Source organism: Euwallacea similis, chromosome 1 (assembly GCF_039881205.1).
Source record: "Euwallacea similis isolate ESF13 chromosome 1, ESF131.1, whole genome shotgun sequence".
NCBI classification, from domain to species: domain Eukaryota; kingdom Metazoa; phylum Arthropoda; class Insecta; order Coleoptera; family Curculionidae; genus Euwallacea; species Euwallacea similis.
This window is the reverse complement of record NC_089609.1, coordinates 4426415-4447180: the sequence shown is the minus strand read 5'-3', so window position 1 is coordinate 4447180 and position 20766 is coordinate 4426415. Positions and strand designations below refer to the sequence as shown.

The following is a 20766-nucleotide window of genomic DNA, read 5'->3' as shown; positions in this document are numbered from 1 at the left end:
TATATAAAGCCGCGCATGTCTGTAGGCATACGCACATGCGGAGGCAGCCAAGAAAGGATGAGAAAAAACGACATACAGACTTCACCCCAGCCTATTATGACGACACCCAAAAGTTTCCTCAATTTCGGCGTTGTAGCAATCGGGATTAGCTCCGGATTGAGACATTTTTTAAAACAACTCAGAGTTTTTTTTTTATTTTCAAATAATTTTCAAAATCACCTTTAACTTTTTTTAGCTCTTATAGTTTTTAAGATACCCCATACGTGTAGATCTAATTTGGACCACTATCTAGTTTGTATACAGGGTGTTTTAGAATTGCACAACACTATTTGAGCTGTGTGTTGTTTGGTACAAAATAAAAAAAAGTTCATAAGAACATGTGTCCGATCTCAGTTGGTAACGGAGTTACAGGGTGTTAAAAGTTAACAAAAAAATGGGTTTTCTATTTTATTGTGCTTCATCTATTGCAGATAGAGCTTTCGAATTTTATATGCATATTAATTAATAGGTATTGCTTAACAAGAGTGTAAATTGCCTCTAATTACTATACAAGGCGGTGTATTTTCTGAGGTCTTGGCACATAAATTTCTTTAGAAAAATTTACTCGTACGCTACAGGAGTATGTTAAAAAAAATTTTAAGATCTTCAATCTATTACCTAAATTTTATCTCTCTTGATTTTTGATTGAATTTCGTTTAGTTTCCTTATAAATTAATTAATTTATAAATTCAATCAAATCTACGCATCCCGTGATGTTCCAGAACTCAACGGCACTATTTGGGGTATGTATTCTCTAGTACAAAACAAAGAATAAAGTTCATAAAAGCACATGTTTTAAATCGATTCATTATCGAGACAGTGAGGCATAAACGCTGTATTATTTAATAAATATCTTCTAAAACTATGCGTCATTCAGATTATAGTCCTAACAACGCATAGTTTTCAAAATACTAAAAATACAACTTTTTTTTTTCAAGTATTAATGGTATTAAGTTTTTGGAATGCACATGACAATGTATCATTAGTAAGAGGTAGTAGCCTGCTCAAGTTAAACGTCTACTTTAACAATAAGTCCAAGCAGAAAACGCCAGCTTTGTAACGTTTTAAAACTGTTTCCTGACCTACTAGGAATTATTGACAATGTTCCGTAAACACATTGAAACATACAAAATTTCCCATTCACGCAGCATAAAATCTGGAAAACTCAACTTTGCACGTGCCCGTTCTTTGCCATTCGTCTGAAGGTCATCAGATTGCATAAAGCTGAATATGTTTGATGCCATTAAAAAGCCTACGTTCCTTTATATCCCTCGACATCGGTCTTACTGAAAAACTGTTTACTGGAAACACCTTTACAAGGACCATTTCTTATGAAACGTCTTTATAAATCTTTTTTCAAGGATTTCAATCACTCACGAGAATAAAATATCCAGGTTCCTGAAAAGTTAAGTAAAAGAAGTGTCTTTTGAAATCCAACAAGTCTCTGTACCAAAACAAATTAAATAAGGTGGTAAAGGTGAGTGAAGGAAGAGAACGGACAAGAAGATTCTGGATTTAGTGTAAAAGGGGTATTTTGGGTGTTCAAATAAATCCAGACAAACAGGCTGCAATTTAGGATTCGAGGCTCGTGTGGCTGAATGGACTTGATTCCTGCATTTTAAATTCAGGAAGTGTACTCATAAAACATACGCAGCGTCATATTCATCCGTCATTGTCGAGGGTTGTTAGATGCGTCATATGGGGAATATTCTGCGTCTCTGCGTGGGCTTGATGATATATCAGATATCATTTTAAATTCTTGTGTTTCGCCGCCAGTAATTCTGCCTTTTTGCTCGACTTTAAGCAAATTTACACTACACACACCCCAAAGAGTGCGCTAATGGAAAAACAAACAGACAGAATCAATGGAGACAACTCGAAAGATTCTGTTTGGATAACCCATAAATTAGATAGTTTACTTCATCCATGCCCTTCTTTTGTTTTAACATTGAGCTTTTATGCGGAAATGACATTTTTCCCTCTTTTTTTCTTTTAGATAACTTTATCTTTTGCCTTATTTTCGGACGTGTTATGTGTGCTGGAAGATGAAACGTTTCATTTTTAGTTCCGAAAGGAAATTTAATCTCTGGATGGATGGGCAATGACTTTTATGCTTTGAAATGTCTGTTTTTGCAATGTTACAGAAACTGAATGAGGAAAAAGTTGTTGCTCTGGAAGTTACATGTAAGCGATGCGAAAACTGTTAAGAAATTTTTTTTGTGATTTCTAGCTACTATTTTATAAGCTAACACACAAAATAAACAATTTTCCTAATTAAAGAAAATATCTAAGTGCAAAAATATATGTTAATAAAAAAATGTATCTGTATATGTATGTATACAAAGTGTTTCCGGGTTTAATCGGGAAAATTTAACAAACGATAGAACTCGAAAAAATAATGAGAAAAGTTCATATGAACTTATACGTTTTAAAGCTTTGTTACCGAAATACAAGGTGTTAAAGTTACAGATTTTTTTAAAAGTTAATTTTACAGTAGCCCTCCAGGAAGTCCCTCGATTGATTGCGGGAAAACCATAATTTAGAAAAATCTGAAAATCGGGGAATATACCTAAGTCGTTGGAAGACATATGTTAAAAACATTTTCAACACGGCGGCACTTATGGTTATACCGGAAATAGATGTCAACTCGATTTTTTTAATGGAATTCCTTATATTTTATTGCATTTTTGGACTGTACAATGAATTCTGAACACCTTTTATATTAAACGTTTTACGCTTATCCTTAACCGTTCTGGAGATATTTACACTTAAAGATGAAATTTGACAGTTGCAGTCATTGATTCATTTGGTGATATTATGAAAAGGGAAAGTTGTATCGCTGCAACTTTTTGAGCTATTGCTAATAAAGCATTACTTTAGCCGCGTATGCATTAAAACTCGCGAAATAACATACAGGGTGATCATAAATAATTCTTAAAGTTGACAATCATAAATCAGTAAAAACTCGTATTTTTTAAATAGGAACCCTCATTTTTCTTAACGCTATCGTGTTAAACTCGAAAGATAACTGTCACTTTCTGTTTTAATGCCTATACCTAAAATCAACCGTTTTAGTTTTAATAAAAGAAAACTGCATGTAAAAATGTATATAAATATATAAAAGGAATATAAAGTAAAGTAAAAAAAATTACTAAGCACTGGTCTAGACAAAAACCGCTATGAAAAAGTGAAAGCAGAAAATTATGTCTGAGATCAAATAGTTCTTTTTACCAAAGATGATCAACTCATCTTCACCCTGCATTTGCAGTATCGCTGTCCAAGAACCAATCCGACCTTCTTGAAAACAGCGACACACTATAAAATGCAAGAGATAAAAAAGTGTAGAAATTGAACAAAAATACCAGATTTGCAAAAATAAATAGTCAGTAAAGCGCGACACATGTTTGGGTGAAAAGACATCACTCCGTAAATTCTCACGCGTCGTTTAGTTTTAGATAACTTATGTTTTAAATATGAAATAAATACATCAAGAACTGCAATAGTTATGAAAGAAAGAAAAGAAAAGAAAAATTAAATTTTGATAACTTGTATTTACTTTGCAAAGAACTGGAGAGCAAGAACGAATACGGAATAACGCAAGAGACGAGAAAATTCCTAAATTGAACAAGCTATTTAAATTTTGGGAAATATGTGGTCAGAGGTAATTTTTAATTTATATTTATTAATTACCAGTTAGAATTTGCGTTCTGTCTGAGCAGAAAGGTACCGCAGGGGCTCCTCCGAAAGAGAAACATTTTGGCTTTCTCCTGATTCCCATGTGACAAGGGATCCGAAGCAGTGACGTTGAAAAGTTTGATCATGTAAATTTGGTTCAGTTATCAAACAATGCAGGTCACAAATATCCATTAATCTCCAAATCCATAAAAAATAAATATCCATTAAAAAATAAAATGACATTCTTTAATGTATACCTGAGTCTTGAAATCAGTTCAATTAGGAACTTTTGACAAGCGCTCAAATCTTCAGAAATTTTTTAACCCAAAAAGCTCCGTTATTTGAAACTTTTTATCTATCTTTTTACATTCTAGTGGTCAGAAATGTAAATCTGTATGTTCGGAAACGACGGATAATTGACTTTGATAACACCCTGTAAACTAAACTAACGTTACCGTTACAGATATTCTATTACGTCTCGCTGCAACTCTCGTAAATGCACGATTTTTCTTTACTGCATGATTTCGAGCACGCTGCAACTGGTTTGATGTCGCCATGACTATTTGCGTATGACCAATAGTAACGTAAGAGTTTCGCAAGTGATCAGTATCTGTCACTTAAGCAGGTTAAAACTTTTATACACTGCTTTTCAATGTCACACATGGAATGGCACATCACATCTGCTTAGAGAAAGTCGAGTGACTTTTGGAATTTAAAATTAATAATTTTGTAATGTCTTGGTATTTCACGATGCAGCTGACAGAATAAATGGAAAAATGAATGAACGATTAATAATCCCGACTCGCATTATTAGTGTTAAAATGTTTCAATTATTAATCGATATTGTTAATATATTCATTCGTTAAATATCTATTAATTAGAATGGCTACTGTAATACTTAGGGATTGCGTTTGTGATAAAATTGACATTTTCAATTCAACAACAATCAATTTAAGCGTCAATATCTCGGGAATACATGGAACAGGTGCCTCACAAACACAGTTTAAAGTTATTTTATAAAATATTCTTTAATCTTAAAGTTTGATTTAATTAAAAGAGGGGTTACACTACACCTTACAAAATCCACCTGCAGCGTCAGGTTTCACGGTGACGAGAACGTAATATTAAACCTTTTAGGATTAATTCGAGTTAATTATCAAATTTTCGTCCCAATTAAACTGCATCCACTTCGTTAGACCCATTTAGAGATTCGCCCCTAGTACAAACCTACAAACCACTAAACTACTACCCCAATAAGCTCTCACATAGCACAGAGCTCTTGAAATTGCCCTGGAAACTCTTTTTTTAGGATAAACAGCAACTTGAACAACCGGATTTAATTAAAGTTTGTGCAATGGATGCCCTGTTAGGTTTTAAAACATTAGCAGCTTTATTATTTATATAGCCACTTCTGCCCCAAATGAAATTCTATTTCTAGCACATGATGTGAAATGTTTCAAATTTCAAATATCGAGTTCAGATTAGTTACAATTAACCAGTAAATTGAAAGAGACTTAGCCACTTATTTATTCTCACGTTCGCAGTTCGTTTTTCCACAGGGAAAACTGAGTATGGTTGAAAAATGACCTGAAAACACGGAATAGTTTCTCAACATCCAAAAGCGATGTTCAGATAGTTTAGCTTAAAGCGCACGTGCCTTTGAACAGCCTTATAAAAATAGTCCTTACGCTTTCAGAGTACGTCGAGCATACAAAGCTCCAAATTACACTCCAAGATTCATATTTAACTATGGGATCCGGCAAATAATGTTATTTGTCAATGCCCTTAAATAAGGTCAGCAACTTTCCCTTCCTGGCAAATTTGCCTACTGAAAGACTTTCGTTTGACTGGACTTTAGACCTTTTTTTACCTGTTGTAATTTAGAATTCATCTCGGTTGTTTAGGACTCGAAAAAACATCCACATCTTACAAAAAAAAAAAAGAAAAAAACAGAACAGTTTCTACCTATTCGTACAACTAATGTAACTGTGACCAGATTTGCTTTACCCAATCCAAACACATAATATCTATAAAATATCTCATAATCCAGCCGATCCTGTTGAGGATTTTTAATATTTATGGACACGTCAGGGCCTTAAAAGAACCTTCCTCTCTTGAGAAAAATGACCATCCAAAAAGTGCTCGAATATTTTATAAATGCGATAACTTTCTCCGAAGTGTGAATTTTTGAGGTTTTATGTCAGTTTTTGGGAATATTATTTCCAATTGAAGTTGAATTGTAATTTAATTTTCTTCGTCTGCACGTTATTTCAATAACAATGAGGTGTCTAGGGTGATGTATGGGAATGAATGTAAATGTGAAGAAGGATGGTATTTTCTTATATGCAAAATGCGAGAACATATTAGAATAGGATCTTATTCTAAGGACTTTTTGATGCCCTTATGTATGAAATAAATGTAGAGATCTGGTTGAATTTGTAGCCGAACATTCTGGAAAACCTCTGACTGGAAACAAGCCAAAGGGGAGGAGACACGCATTTCCTAATGATGCTGCAAATAAAAATATGCAATTTTCTGTCTGAGCTACATAACAAAATTTTTCAAGAGAAATAAACTATATCTCCCCTGAACTGGATCTAAAAATATTGATTATATATTTGCACTAATATATTCAATAAAAGCTTGATATTTCCACATTGATAGAAACATATCGAGTTATATTTGGCGAAAGCAAATAATGTTATTGTTCTATACAGGGCGTCCAGCAATTAAATTTACACAAACAGTTGGAAATCTTATGCATCACGGTAAACCAGCTTAAACATCACGAGGGTAACCCGAAGGGAGCCGTTTCATCATCATTCCATTGATTTTAATTAAAGGTTTGTTGGCATTGCGGAGACATGAAATTCAAGCCGATTTTCATGAGCTTTTCAGTTACATAAAAAATAGCGGAAGCTCTGAAAAATAGAGGTTGATAACTCCCGGGGAATCGGTCTAGGCAAAAAGAGGAATAAAACTCCTAAGTCGTCTAAATCCAACTGTGGGATGCCGAGCGTCGTATCTACTTTTTGCCAATTTACAAACTTTGAAAGCCGATATCTCGAGAACCTGTGAAGCAATTACATTAGGAAGGTAGGTTAAATTAATTGTCTCGACGCGCTCTATAAGCTTACGCAACAATTTTTCGTTAGGACAGTAATTCAATCTCCGGGGAAGCGACTTAGAAGTTTTATTCCTCTCTTTGGCCAGACCGATTCCCCGAGAGTTCTCAAGTTCCATTTTTCAAAGCTTCCGCCATACATACATATATATAATATTAAGAATCTCATGAAAATTGGTTTGAAGATGGCCTCTTACATGTCCAAACAATGCCAACTGGGAAAGCAATATCCGACTGAGGAACTCCGACCGTTCGCAACGGGGGTTTCCTGATCGAATTTGGACGGCACAGAATCCCGGTGGTCATATCTGCTTTTTGCAAATTTTCAAATTTTAAAGGCCGATATCTCGAAAACCCGTGGAGCAATTATACTAAAGAGATAGATCAAATTGATTGTCTCGATAGGCTCTATAAGCTTACACAATAATTTTTTGCTAGGACAGTAATTTAATTTGCATAAATTTCACGTTTAATTGCGAACAAGATAATTCGATCACCTTCTTGATGAATTGCAGCAGCTCAGTGAATTTTAAAGTACTTTTAGTTCGTTTCATAGAAAATTTAACCTTAGTAGTCGTAATTTAGAGGAAACTTTTGCCAATCTTAATTAACAGCAATGAAAACAAACATAAACAAAGCTTTCTTCTGTTCTTGTCTGAAATGGGACTTTCCGCTATTATATTTATAAGGGTGTTATAACATAGTCCACCTTTCGCAAACAGACGATAAATCATCCAACAAGAACCTTTATGTTCCATATCAAATAGAATAAACGCGGCTGTACTTTACTCTTTTTATAGTAATAGCCAATACTTGGGTAATTTACGTTTATTCAAATGCTTAAAGGTAAAGTTCTTTGTTTCAATTCTGAACATAAGCGTTTGTCTCAAAACCTTGACATGATTTTACTCAAAATCCTTTAACCAGATGAAGGCTATGATCCCGTGGTATTTAACTTTTTAATTACGAACTTTCCATTATTCCGGAATTTAACATTTCAGAATTTAAAGTAATTTCGATATTTGGAGTAAGTTAACTTTTGTTGTGAGATGAATTATATTAGTCGTGTACAATGAAAATCCGGCTATCATTAAGTCTGAAGTTATGACGGTGTTCATTAATTTCGTCCGAATCCCGAAATGCTGTTATTTCCTTCAGGAGAGTATCAGTGATATACAAGTTGTCTCAGATTCATTTTATAACTATGGGCCTCTCAGTCATCGTAAGAGGTACGAAGTTCCCTAAATATTTTAGAAAATTTTCTGAGAACACACACACACAGTTTTCCAGAAAAATGTAAAAAAGTTAAATCATATATTTTTTAGCTGTAGCAACCTGTAGCTTCTACTCTATTGTAATTTGATCTGCGATCGCTCCATAAATGATCGGTGACGTCAAAAATTATGCTTCGATCGATCGCATTCGAAATTCAAGTGGTCAGCTTTGGATCGAAAATTTGGAACAAAAACTGGACCAAAGTTGCGTGCTGTCAAAAGTGTCAAGTTTATGAGTGAAACTAACCCCCGACCCAATTGCTCTGAACAAATTTTTATTAAGGTGGAAGCGCCTGAAATTTATAGTAATTTTCTAGCAAATTAGGAACGCAGCTCGAATTGCGAGTCGTTTCGAGTCGGACATCGAGACCATTTATTTTATTTTAAAAAAATTCCAAAATTTGTTGGGATGAAATTTTTTTAAATTTAAAATTTAAGATGGCGCCCATAAGAATTTCGAAAATTACCACCCAAGACATGGAAATGCGCGACAATAGAACTATTTTTGATACGTCATCGCATTCTACGTGAAAAAGTGACCTAATAAAGCTTTATCTCCAAAGTCACATTTGGCTTAATTTAGAAACAAAGGACGAAGCTAAAAAACAGCAGTGTTTCCATTTTTCAGAAAAACAGTAAAACATAAAGAAAACATTCTGTATTGTCTCTTATATATACCCCATACATATTGTAGAACCAATTTAGAACACACTGTATGCACAGATTATGTCATCATATTATAATGTGTCTGGTGGAATAGGTCGTGTGTATTATGACTGAAACGTCCCATCTTTGAGAATGATATATGTGACTGAATTCCGCAATATTATCATACGAGCTTCAGGGAAATGCAGAATTTAATGCTTTATGCATGTTCTTAATTACTTAATTAATTGTAATATTTTTTAATTACTCCGCGCTTCGAGGTTACTAGCAGCATGTTCTATTGGAAAGTTTAATGCAGAATTATATAATGATACTATTTTATTGACATTGAGTAGACAGGAGTAACAATAAGTTTTTGCGCCAGTTTTCCCAATAGAAAGCACCATGAGGGATTTCTAACTTTAAATTGAAAAGTCACACAAACTTCCAGAAAAATATACGTTTTCTTACAAGTTGTGTATTGCAAGGTCGATATGATATTTAGATAGCATTGCATAGCTGATTTCCCAATACTTCCAAGATGACGAGATTACGCTATGCGGTTTCAGTTAATGGAAATATCAGTTTTAATATTTCTTCAAATTTGTAATATGCGCGATTTCATAATATTCGTGATGCATATTTCCTAAATGTTCGTCTTTTTTACTAGGGGAATTCTGAAATTAATTACTACGCCTGAAAGCGAAGCTTGCTTGAGTCAATTATTTAGATTCACTCCTATATATACGACGATTCTAATTTTGATTAGTTACCTAATTAATTACTGTTATAAATATCATTGTTAGTTATTTACCTCAAGTGCGGATATTTACCATCAAGTGCGGAATAACTTGTTGCACACTGATTGCAGTTGTTCGAATGACGCGATCAATAAACCGGTGCGGTAAAAACTTTTTCGCACGTGTTAGTTTAATTTTAAAGAAATTTTTTCGCATCGAGATCTTCTTGTAGCCAGTAGTGTGGGCGGATAGTAACCATGTCAGTTTGAATGTAAACATTTTTTTCTAGACACTTTGAAAGTATAAATGTAAAAAGGAATTAAGGCGCCATTTACCAAACTCATTTGTATGGGAGAGGACTACCCTTAGAATCTTAGAATGAAAAAGATTCCATCCATGCCAAGGTCTCATGATAATCATCTCTAACTTCTTGTTCACTCAATCAGTGCGTCACTTAACTATTTTTTATCTACGCTATAGGTACTGTTAATCCAGAGTACTTTCTCTTTCTCTATATACAGCGGAAGTGATCTCATAATAATAAAGGGAATTATTCCCTGAAGCAGATACCATGCAGTATAGTCTATTCCCAAAAGAAAATCGCAATTTTCGGTTTGGAAAACTTTCAGATTGGGAAAAGTCAACGCCCAACTTCGATGTATAGTAAATCTTACTAGAAGGTTTTTCTTTGACGAAACATCTCATAAAACACGGAAAAAGTCTGTTTCAGTAGCTGTAGTTTCGTTAGTGGGAATTTAAAGTGGTTTTAGGGCTTTAAACTAGACATTGGTATTTAACGTTACGTGAATTTCATCTTAATTAACTAACCCAAATTGAACTGAGACAAATCAGCAGTGCTAATATAGATTATGTTCGAGTTCTCACTGACGAAATAAATCTGATCATGTAGCTTCGATGACACGTTGAAAGTCTTGAAAATTTAATTTTTCCGTACATTTTTTGTTCATTAGTATCACATGCCATAAATGAAAATAATTATTTACCCAAGATAAAGGGTGTTCACTTCTGGAGCTAATCCATGAGGATGTCGAGATCATAAAAAATACAAGGTTGGTTTAAAAAATTGCAATGACTTTCAAAGATAATTGAAAAAACCTGCAATTTTGGAAAAACGACATTTTTTTTTAGTTTATTTGGCGAACTAAATTAAATTATTTACCGCTTCACTATTGCATCTTTTCTTCTTCAACAACGTGACCATACCATATTTAAAATCCAACGTTTCGATTTTCGGAATTGTCATCAGCCTTGTTTTTTCTCAGCTGTACCACCTTGAATTTTCACATTTTTGAATTCAGCACTTAAGCAAAACGAGAAATTATATATTATTGCACCAGTGAATTTTCCAATTAACTACCAACGAATTGAAAGTAATCATTATTACGTTGGCCAAAGACGAGCAAAAGCATCCAAGAAAATGGGGTTTTCATGCTTATTATCAATAAATCCCGCTAGATGCTCGAACGTTGGAAATTTAAAATCCGGCTTAATTTAGAGTCAATTTTCCAGACCATTGGAGATTGCACGCCTGCAACGTGACATTGTTCATGATTTTATTCGTTAGTCACATGAACAACATCTGGTCAAACCCTGAATCGAGACACAACATGAAAATATCCTATATAATCGAATATTAATGCTCTTTTAATTGCAAGTATTAAATCCGGGAATGTGCAGCTTTATACCGAGTATTCGAAAAATAGGGAACACTTACCTACGGTACAGTAGGAATTTTTATTTAACCCGAACTAACCAGTCAAGAATTAGATATTTTTATTGATTAAACTAAAACCGCAATCTTGCAAAATTTACATTCTATTGGAAAATATTAAACAGTTTCTTGTGTGTTTTTTTTGCGCAACTCACGAAATAAATGTGTTTTTTTTGGCATGAAGCCGGGAAAGCGTGCAAGAACGACATGTACATCAAAAATTTTCGGACGCCCTGTACACCTATTCTCGTTTTTCTACTCTCACCCAACTCTCTCTGATTTTCAATTAGAATTTCGTCTAGTTAGAATTTCGGCTTAGCTAAAATCCCGGCAATATCTTTTGAGAAGTCACCATACCCTTTGGGGCATATCAGCTGCTCTTCCGAGCAATTTCAAACTTCCTTTAGGTCATCGCGTATTAGCTTTTAACCCCTTTGGTTATTGCATTATATTTTAGACACAATTTTCTCTCTTCAATAACTTGCCCCATCCTGTTAAAGCATAATCCGTTGCCCTAGCTCGGACGTCAGCTCGGTTTTATTAAACAGGGTGACGAGGTCTTTAAAACTGATCACGATCAGTATTTGGTGTAATTGTTGTATGAAACTGGAAGTTTGAACTTTGATTTTCAGTCGCTTTTAAACAGTTTTGATCCTGTTGAATCCGACCGATTGAAAAATTACTTTGACTGACACTTTTTTCTTATCCTTTAGGTAGTCATGTAAACAGAAAAAAATACAAAAAAATCTTGAACGGAAGTCACAACCATTCCGAGGCTGGGAAAAATACAAAAATTCTCATAATAGTCCATGATAGACCGATATTTAAGATGAAAAGTGCTAGTTTATCGCCCTAATACACAATTATCTCAAAGATACTCACAAAGCTGTCTAACTTTCCGCTCAATCGAAAACTTGAAGAAAAAGGTCCTCTGGCACTTAAATCTCAGTTTACTCTCGTAACACAGCATTAAATCTATTATTCATGATCCCCATAGCAAGACGGCAAAACTTCGAAGAACGCGGAAATTTCCGAAAGTTTTCCAGAGCCGCTCATTCCAACCCCGGAGTCCAGCGGAGTCGGAAAACACGCGAAATGCACTGAAAGTTTTCCGAAGTCTCGTCGCTGTGCCAGCAACCAAAGCGCATCGCTGATGACTGATGATGTACGAACGAGATATTGAAGATATGATATCTCATTTATTTAATGAAGGATTTGCGTAGATAAATTAAGGAGCTCACTTCAAGAGGTTTCACAAGGATCAAACCTAATTTTGGAAACTACAATATTTATCGAATAACGGTAATGGGAAATTGCTTTTTTATAGCGTTTAGTTAAAATTGGCTAGATGTAGTTGCTTGTGATTGAATTTATCAAGAATTTTTAAATTGCGTGAATCTCTTTCCGCTCTAATATAAACTCAAAAAAGTAATGTATGTAAGTGTACGCACTATGCATTAAAACAATTTGCAAATAACAAATTGCTATGTGTATACAGGGTGATCCATAACTTATCTATAAAATTTTAAGGGTAGGTGTGTTATGAAAAACTAAGTCGATTTTGTAAGAAAATTTTTTGGAAAACCCGCAAAATTTTTTCGGAAAAAATTATTAAAGTTTAACCATTGTAAAACTAGACAACTGTATGTTAAACTTTCATATTTTTTCCGCGTAAATTAATAGGATTTTCCAAAAAATTTTCTTACAAAATCAACTTAGTTTTTCATGACACACCTACCTCTAAAATTTTATAGATAAGTTGTGAATCACCCCGTATAACTACATAGTTATAGAATATGTCGTTTTATATAAGGAGTGAGAATATGACAGGAGTTGAAAACAACTCATGTTAAAATTGTTAAGCTAAGAAACGAAAATAGATAACTAAAACTAGTATGGTAAATTAACGCTTCTTACACCTAGACTACATAAATTATATGAACTGCCATTGGAAAATGATTCGTTAACGCCTCAAGTCGGTCATTATTAACGATTATATAATATCTGTAATAGTAAAATTCACCGATTGTGAGCCGTTTAATATATTGCTATGCCAAATCCAATAGAAGAATATAAATGAAGCTCAGATATTAGAATTAAATTTATAGCAAGTATAAAAGGATCGATCTATAAAAACTTTCTTTATAAATTGCAGGCGCAGCTCAGGGCACAATTTATTAGGGTCGGGGGTAGTTTTACAATTTATCACTGTTTATCTATTGAGTGGGATCTATGAAAGCACTCAAGTCAACTGACCCGGCCATGCATAATAATTAATTAAGCGAGGAAAACAAGTAATAAGTGGTAGGTATGTTTATTATATGAGAAATTTATTTTTGAACACCCTATGCGAAAGAGGAAATTTCTTGGTTTTTGTTGCTCTTGAAATTTACGTCAATCTTATTTTGTTATTTACGCAACTTTCAGAATTTGGAATATATCACAAGTAATTGGCAGAGGGTATTGGCCTGGGTAACCGAAATGTTCTGAATAAAGACAAATCTGTTCTGGATGCTGAACCTTAGCTTCTTAATTTCAACATCTTGGCCTACCTGAAATAACAAAATAATGCAGTTAGGTAAAGGCTGTTTCATGTAAGCGAACCACTGAATTTTTCTGCTATGTGGTATAGTTTCTACAAAAAGTGAAATATGAAACATTTTTTGTGGCTCATTTAAATATCTTTAATAGTCATTGATATAGGGGAAACTGGTTAGATGTGCCCATTGTTGATATCCCAGAAACGGTAGGAAGCTCACAATGGAAAGCGCTTTTTATCCCTTAAATATATCACTAATGCACTTTTTTTTTACTTCGCCACCTGATTCTCCCGATATGACTCCAATGGATTTTTCCACTTCAAAAACTATCAAAGACAAAGTGAATAAAACACCACCAAAACAATAATATTAATTTAAAAAAACTGCAAATGATACATTAAGCTTTTAAGGATGAACAGCGATTTCGAAATATATTTAAAAAATCGTTCGAAACTCGGAAAAAACTTTATTGATACATATTTTAACTTTTGCAAATCTCCCACTATAACGCAAAAAAATTCAATGGTCGGCTTACATACAATTTCCCGTAGCCTGTCGCTACATCGGCGCTAAAAGCTATTGCGCTGTCTGGGCTACATATACATTAATTGATTATTATGTAACATCAGTGTAAAAACATAAAGTATGCAACTGCACATCAGATATTCTTGCTCCTGATCTCAAAATTTAAAGGACATAGTCATTATCAACTCAAGTCAAATGTATCAGGAATCTATTTAACAATTCGGAACACATTTAACTGTCATGTTTCACTAAAGTACCTTTACCGAAGCTTTTCACTTTAACAAGGTTGTTAGCTGTTCTACAGTCAGCCTGTCTAAATAGGTTGGAAATATAAACAGGGTGAATGATGTGAGATGTGGCGTATCCCCAAATTTCAAAGCATATTCAACTCCATTAACAATAGAAAAGGCGAAAACTATTGTTCCGCATTTCAATATCAATAAAAATTGCTCTTGGGAGTATACAGGATGGCCCAAATGCTCAGATGAATAGCTTGCAAAAACTTGCCTTTTTGCTTTTGAAATAAAACAAAATTAAATTTAAATTTAAATCATTTTGAAAACAGCTCTGAATTGTTCCTTAAGCCCCATTCAACATTTAGCATTTATTCATTTTTCTAGTGATTATAGTTCGCAAGATATTAATATATGTAGGCCAATTTGGGCCACACTGTAGAATTATAATGCAATTTCACACCTGTTGCGATTACTGGTCCTTGTTCTCCATGTGCAAACACCGGTTTATCCCACCAGAAACGAAATTTATGATCCAAATAGCAACAGGCCACAAGCTTGTGTTCGGTTAAAATCTCAATCCCTGTGCATTTAAATTGTAAATTTAGGACCAAAATTGCTACAGCTTTTGGTTGTTCCATGGATTAATGCTTATTTATAAGCCGAGGACAATTTGATCAAGTTGTGCGGTCCAAGGTAATAGAAACCACCTTCTCAGAGAGTAGTACAGTACGTAGTTGAAGCAAAGATTAAATTATATTAAATTTCAGGAGGTTCGTCTCCTTTCTGATTACTCTTTTTGACCGTAATTTATGTTATTTTGTGTTGCTCGTCCAGCGACACATTTTAAATGGGAACATAAGGGCCGGAGACATAAATATTATTCTGTTAGTTTATCGTCGTCAGGCGTGGTCAAGTTAGCGTTCACCGAATTAATAACCCTCATTGATCTAGGTCGTATTGATCTCATTATATTTCAAAGCGTTATATTGCGAAATCTTGTTTCACTCGTTTTACCGAATGCTACTGATTGCACGAAACAGTAACTAATTGGTTACATAATAGCTATTAATTAGTTTTATAATTGCCTTATTAATTAGTTAATTGTATAATTATTTATATGTTTAATTGATTGATTGTGCACTTAATTAATAAGTTAATTTATTCATAATATGGTTATATAGGGTGTTCAAGATCCGATGTGCTATCATGACTGTCTCTTAAACGGTAAGAATTACAGGGTCGGTTAATTTAGAAAAAATGTGCCAAATTTAATACTCTTGTTAAAACTGAAAACAATATTGCCAAATAATTTTTAGTTTTTTTTTTATATTTTGATAGTCAACATATCTTGAAAATCAGTTAAAAAAAGTCTTCAAAATGTATTGTATTTTCCGGAAAAGGAATAAAACACCTAGTATGTTAACTTCACTTACGTCTCCTTCAGCCGTTACATTCCACGTTTTCGAACTTATACCTAACTATAGGATCAATGTCCACGCAAATCTTTTTACAATCGAGAAAAAATCTTAAGATGGGATACTCTTCTCTCCGCATATAAATTTTGAAAAGCTTGCAAGGCATTTTTAGCATTTCGAAATTCTTTAATGTAAACAAACAGCATATCTGTTTTTTCCTCGTTTGAAAACTGCATTGTGATGAAAATTAAAATTTAGACGCAAATGGAATTTAAAAAATGTATTTAAATGTTATTTTGACGAGCCAATTAACGCCATAGTAACATTAGTAACATTTCATTGTTTCCTAAACCTGCTAAACGAAAATAAAGTTAACGTTTAGCAATCATTAATAGAATGTTATTAAGATAATATTTGTGGACATATTTTATTATTTTTCCGCTATTCAGAAACTATTATACTTTCAAATTTGAAAATGTTTTAAATAAAAGTCTTTTATTACCAATTTATTATTAATTTTCTATGGCTTGATTGATAATTTATTTGCCTGCATAACAATTTTGAGCAACATAATAATTGCATTTTTTACTTAAAACTCCAGGACCGGCATAGCTTATTAAGAGAAAAGTACAGAATCTTTTTTTTTTACCTAAAACATAAAAAACAAAGTACATAATCGTAAAGAGGTTACTAAGGACTTTTAAAAATCGCCAAAAAGTGTAGAGGTCCGTATTTAAAAAACTCAAATTGTTGTCATTACCTCAAAAACTAAGCAATATTTAAAATTTTGAAATTTACTGGTTTGTAGACATAAGAAAAAAATGAAATTTTTGTATCAAACATTTTATTGAAAAATCTTTAGTTTTCTGTTAATTTAGAAAATTAAATTTTACCAAATTTTAATTTTTTCATCATAATTCCGAAACTAATGATCGATTGGGAATATTGTTTTCACTTTTAACAAGAGTATTAAATTTGCCACATTTTTTCTAATTTAACCGACCCTGTAACTCTTACCGTTTAAGAGATAGCCATGATAGCACGCAAGATTTAGAACACCCTGTATATTGACGAAGGCATCAATAGAGCCAGGAACAATAGCCGACCCTGAACAGGGTACGACAAAAATTTGGTTTAAGACTCGCAAAATGGTGAAAAAAATGGTATAAACGGTCAAAATTTCGAAAATTTACTTTAGCTAATTTTTTGTCATTTTCCAGATGTAGCTAAAACTCTTAGGTTAACTAAGGAAATTATTGATTAAATCACGCTTTTGCTCACGTTTATCACATATTTGTCTATAACAGGTCTCTGAAAAATGTATGTAAAACAGTTCTAAAACTCCCTTTAACATACAGCTGATCACGTCTCTTTAAAAGTGAACCAAGCAAAAAAACAAGCGAAAAAGGATGGCGCTTCCAAGAACCGGTTAAATCTACTTTGCAGAAACTCTACTGAGAGCACCAGCTAAAAACCGGTTATTTACAGTATACCAGGACTGACATACATTCCATGTATTCCACTGTCAAGTATTTAATCGCCAATTAAAGGGGATATGTTACTTAAGAAAGAGATAGCCCTGAAGAAATGTACGTCAGTGGGTCACTACAGGTCAGACAGAGTAGGAAAACATGGTGGCGGGAGCGGGATGAAGACGTCAATATGTGGAATGTGCAACTAACCCTCCATAAATGTGTCCTTGGCTTGGATTCCCAAATAGTACGATTTAGAGAGAGACGGGATGATACTGTTGGAGCCCTACTTCCCGCTTATTTCCTTCGTTTCACTATAACCTCAAAAATATTTGTTTTGAATTTAGCTAGAGTCCGTTATTGTTACAATATTTATAACTGAAATATAATTCAAATTGTTGGCAGTTTTATTTGTCAGTGTCCAAAGTATCTTAAAGTCTCTTCGAGCAAGTTCCCCCAGGACCAAAACCGGAATAGTGGACATCGTCAAATTCCTGTAATATTACACTTTGTCTCTCCTTGTGGGGGACAGATTGATCCCTTTTGGAAGTTATTCCGGTCAAGTTCCTTCAGATACATTTATCTTAAGAGTGTATTTAAAGATCTATTTTCCAGGTCAGAGTAGCTTGGAGGGCAATAAATCCTCCGGTTGTTGTATGAACTTGATTGGTTTACATTGCTGTAAGTTATAATTTTTTTCTGATATAAACAAACATTTTTTTCGCATTTTAAATAGCGTAGAGCGCGCACAAAAAGAGAAATATCAACAAAAAACCATTAGAGATAGAGGAGTTCAGGTTGTGGTCTCAACTTTGAGAACATTTTCTACTTATTGGTACAAAAAAGTCGATTCTTCATCCTTTCGTTTCTTGATTTTTTGTACATCGGTGAGACGCAAATGGCCCCACCTATTAGTTAGTTTCAAGCAGCTATTTTAAATTAAATTATCGTACTCATTCCTCTTAAGATGAATTTCAAGTCTATGGTTAAATCCTGTATGTTAGTAAATGCACTGAAAGATAATAAATTTGCTTTAAAACAATGCATCATGTTCTAATACCTAAATCATCATATTTAACTAATAAATGAAATTGTATTTCGCGTCTGAACATTGAGGATTATTTAGACATTTTCGTTGAATGTAAACTACAAAAATCCATCGGGCGTTAGCATTTTTGTGTAAAATTCCGATAGATGTGCCTCGTTTATGAAATTTCTAAACGAAATATGATATGTCTAAGACACACGATAATTTTGTTATTATGTGACAAACATTTAAATTAAATTAGCCAAACCGATTTTAAAAAAGCAATAAAAACTTCTTTTTATTTCAACACCCTACATTTCGGAAATAAAGCGATTCCGATTATATGTTTATAGGACCTATTCCTTTTATTTGATCCAAGGATCATCGCTTTAAAGCTGCGCCGTAAGATTGGAAAACATTCTGTATCTGTGCCTAACGTAATTCAATTAAATTTGATTTCGTTAAGTCTACAGCCGTCATCTACCGGCGGTAGAGTATACTTTAACGCTAAAAAATAAAACTTAAGGAATTCTCCATTGTGCACTGAACTAGCACCATTGGTTTCCATTAGCGGTGTTAGATATCGCTAGAAATCAAAATTTTTTCAATATAAGTTTTAACTATGGATATCTGCCTATAGTTCACATTTGGTTTGTTCAAATTTATATAGAAATTAACTTTATACTAACAGCACGTTAATAATTTGACTCGCGGCTAGTTCATCTTTAATCAAAGCGACAACCGTACGTTTGCTGAATCAATACAGGAACAAATAAAGGAATTTTCATGATACTCTAAGTGTCATATGGGGGTGTAATTATTGCGATTTTTATGGGATTTTCTAAAAGGGGAATCTGCGGTTTAAAAGTTGTACAATTTCATGAACCATAAATAGTTGAACAAAACCAATGTGCTCAAATCGTTTTCATTTTAATATGAACTTATTTTAAGGGATGATTAAAAATAAATGGTACTCCTACATCGGTGGTGTTTGTCTTCTAGCGGATGGTGACGGCACATCTTTTAATGTAACGTTTAGAATTTTCCCAACCATCATCAGATCTTTTTTTAGTACAAAATTAATTAGAAATTTTCAGTATTAAATTTTAAAGAGTTCACAATTACTCAGCAAAAGTGACTGGACACATAATTTTAAATCCTTATACAGCTCATTGATACTTCTCAAAAAAAAACTTTAAACTTGTTTTAGAAATAGAAATTTCATTTTAATTGAATGTTATAATCCGACTGTGGCACCCTGACCATCTAAATCCTAAAATGTACCCCAGTTATTTGGATTTAAAGGAGGATCTTGGATAGGAAATAAGAGAATGGGCACAAATATAAAAAAAAACATTAAAGAAATTAAAAGAGCTTTATTTTAAGGACCTTTGGTACATGTCGAATAGTTAAGGACACTCTGGTTTCCCTCTTCAACTGTTCATTTAAGGAATATTTTACGGTACAATTATCTAAATTTGCACAGCCAGCAACATTATCAGAATCAGTTTCTTTAATGGAATGTAGATATTTTGTGTACATATCATCAGTAACAATAACAAGGCTGCATCTCTCCAGTAATATATCACATATTTTATCCCGTTTTTCATTGTTTTCTAAAAATTCTAATATGGTGTGGGAACCACAGCTGATGGTAGTCACAGCAGGAAAAAACAGAGGCCCATCAGTATGAGGCATAATTCCCTGACCAGGAAGATACTCATTCACAAGCACATGATTAGGTTTTCTACCATTAAAAATATTAAGGTGCCCTATTTTCTTGATATACTGTTCCAACCATAGGGGGATTTTTTCAGGGATCATTCCCTTTTCATGTGGAATCCCTCCATAGTCCTGCAGTCTGCGATTGGAGAGACATGTCCACTTTGGTTTAGGTACCGAGTACACATTTTTTATAATGACTTCCTCTTCTTCTTGGGTAATGAAATTTGGAATGTAATAAATTGTATGGGGTATGTGGGACACTCTAAAATTTGAGAGGTCCATGGTTTCACATTTTCTTGATTAACTAAATACTGCAATAGATTGAGTGATTGCACTGGAAGGCAAATGAAATTCGTTAATTTTTAATGCGCAAGAAGAACTGGAACTTGAGGAACTCTTTCCTCTCCTTTAAAAAAGTACTTTGCACCGGTCTTGTTCGATAATAATAAGAAAAAGAGAAGAATTTACTGCAATGAATTAAAGATGTTAAGATAATTCACGCTTCATCTTCCTTACCAAATCCCTTACCGAAATGTTTCAAATAAAGCATTATTTATTGTGTTATTAACGTTGATATTTTTTTATGTTTCTCATTGA

General features: G+C 33.5%; 2 protein-coding genes across 2 annotated transcripts in view; both read right to left on the bottom strand.

Annotated features, from left to right (window-relative positions):
• Positions 1–12370, bottom strand: part of CCHa1-R (CCHamide-1 receptor) — a 112221-nt gene extending 99851 nt beyond the window's left edge. The window contains exon 1 of the mRNA XM_066393872.1: positions 12112–12370. The gene's annotated coding sequence lies outside the window, so the exon portion shown is untranslated. The remainder of the gene's footprint in view (positions 1–12111) is intronic.
• Positions 12371–19806: 7436 nt separating this feature from the next.
• Positions 19807–20766, bottom strand: LOC136420073 (alpha-ketoglutarate-dependent dioxygenase alkB homolog 6). The gene is made up of 2 exons (XM_066406834.1): positions 20698–20766; positions 19807–20636 (listed from the first exon to the last, which is right to left on the bottom strand). The coding sequence occupies exon 2, from the start codon at positions 20449–20451 to the stop codon at positions 19810–19812; it is 642 nt and encodes a 213-aa protein (XP_066262931.1). The 5' UTR covers positions 20452–20636; positions 20698–20766; the 3' UTR covers positions 19807–19809.

Excerpts from the sequence above, each read along its gene's own strand:
- LOC136420073 (XM_066406834.1), bottom strand. The coding sequence starts at position 20,451 with ATGGACCTCTCAAATTTTAGAGTGTCCCACATACCCCATACAATTTAT.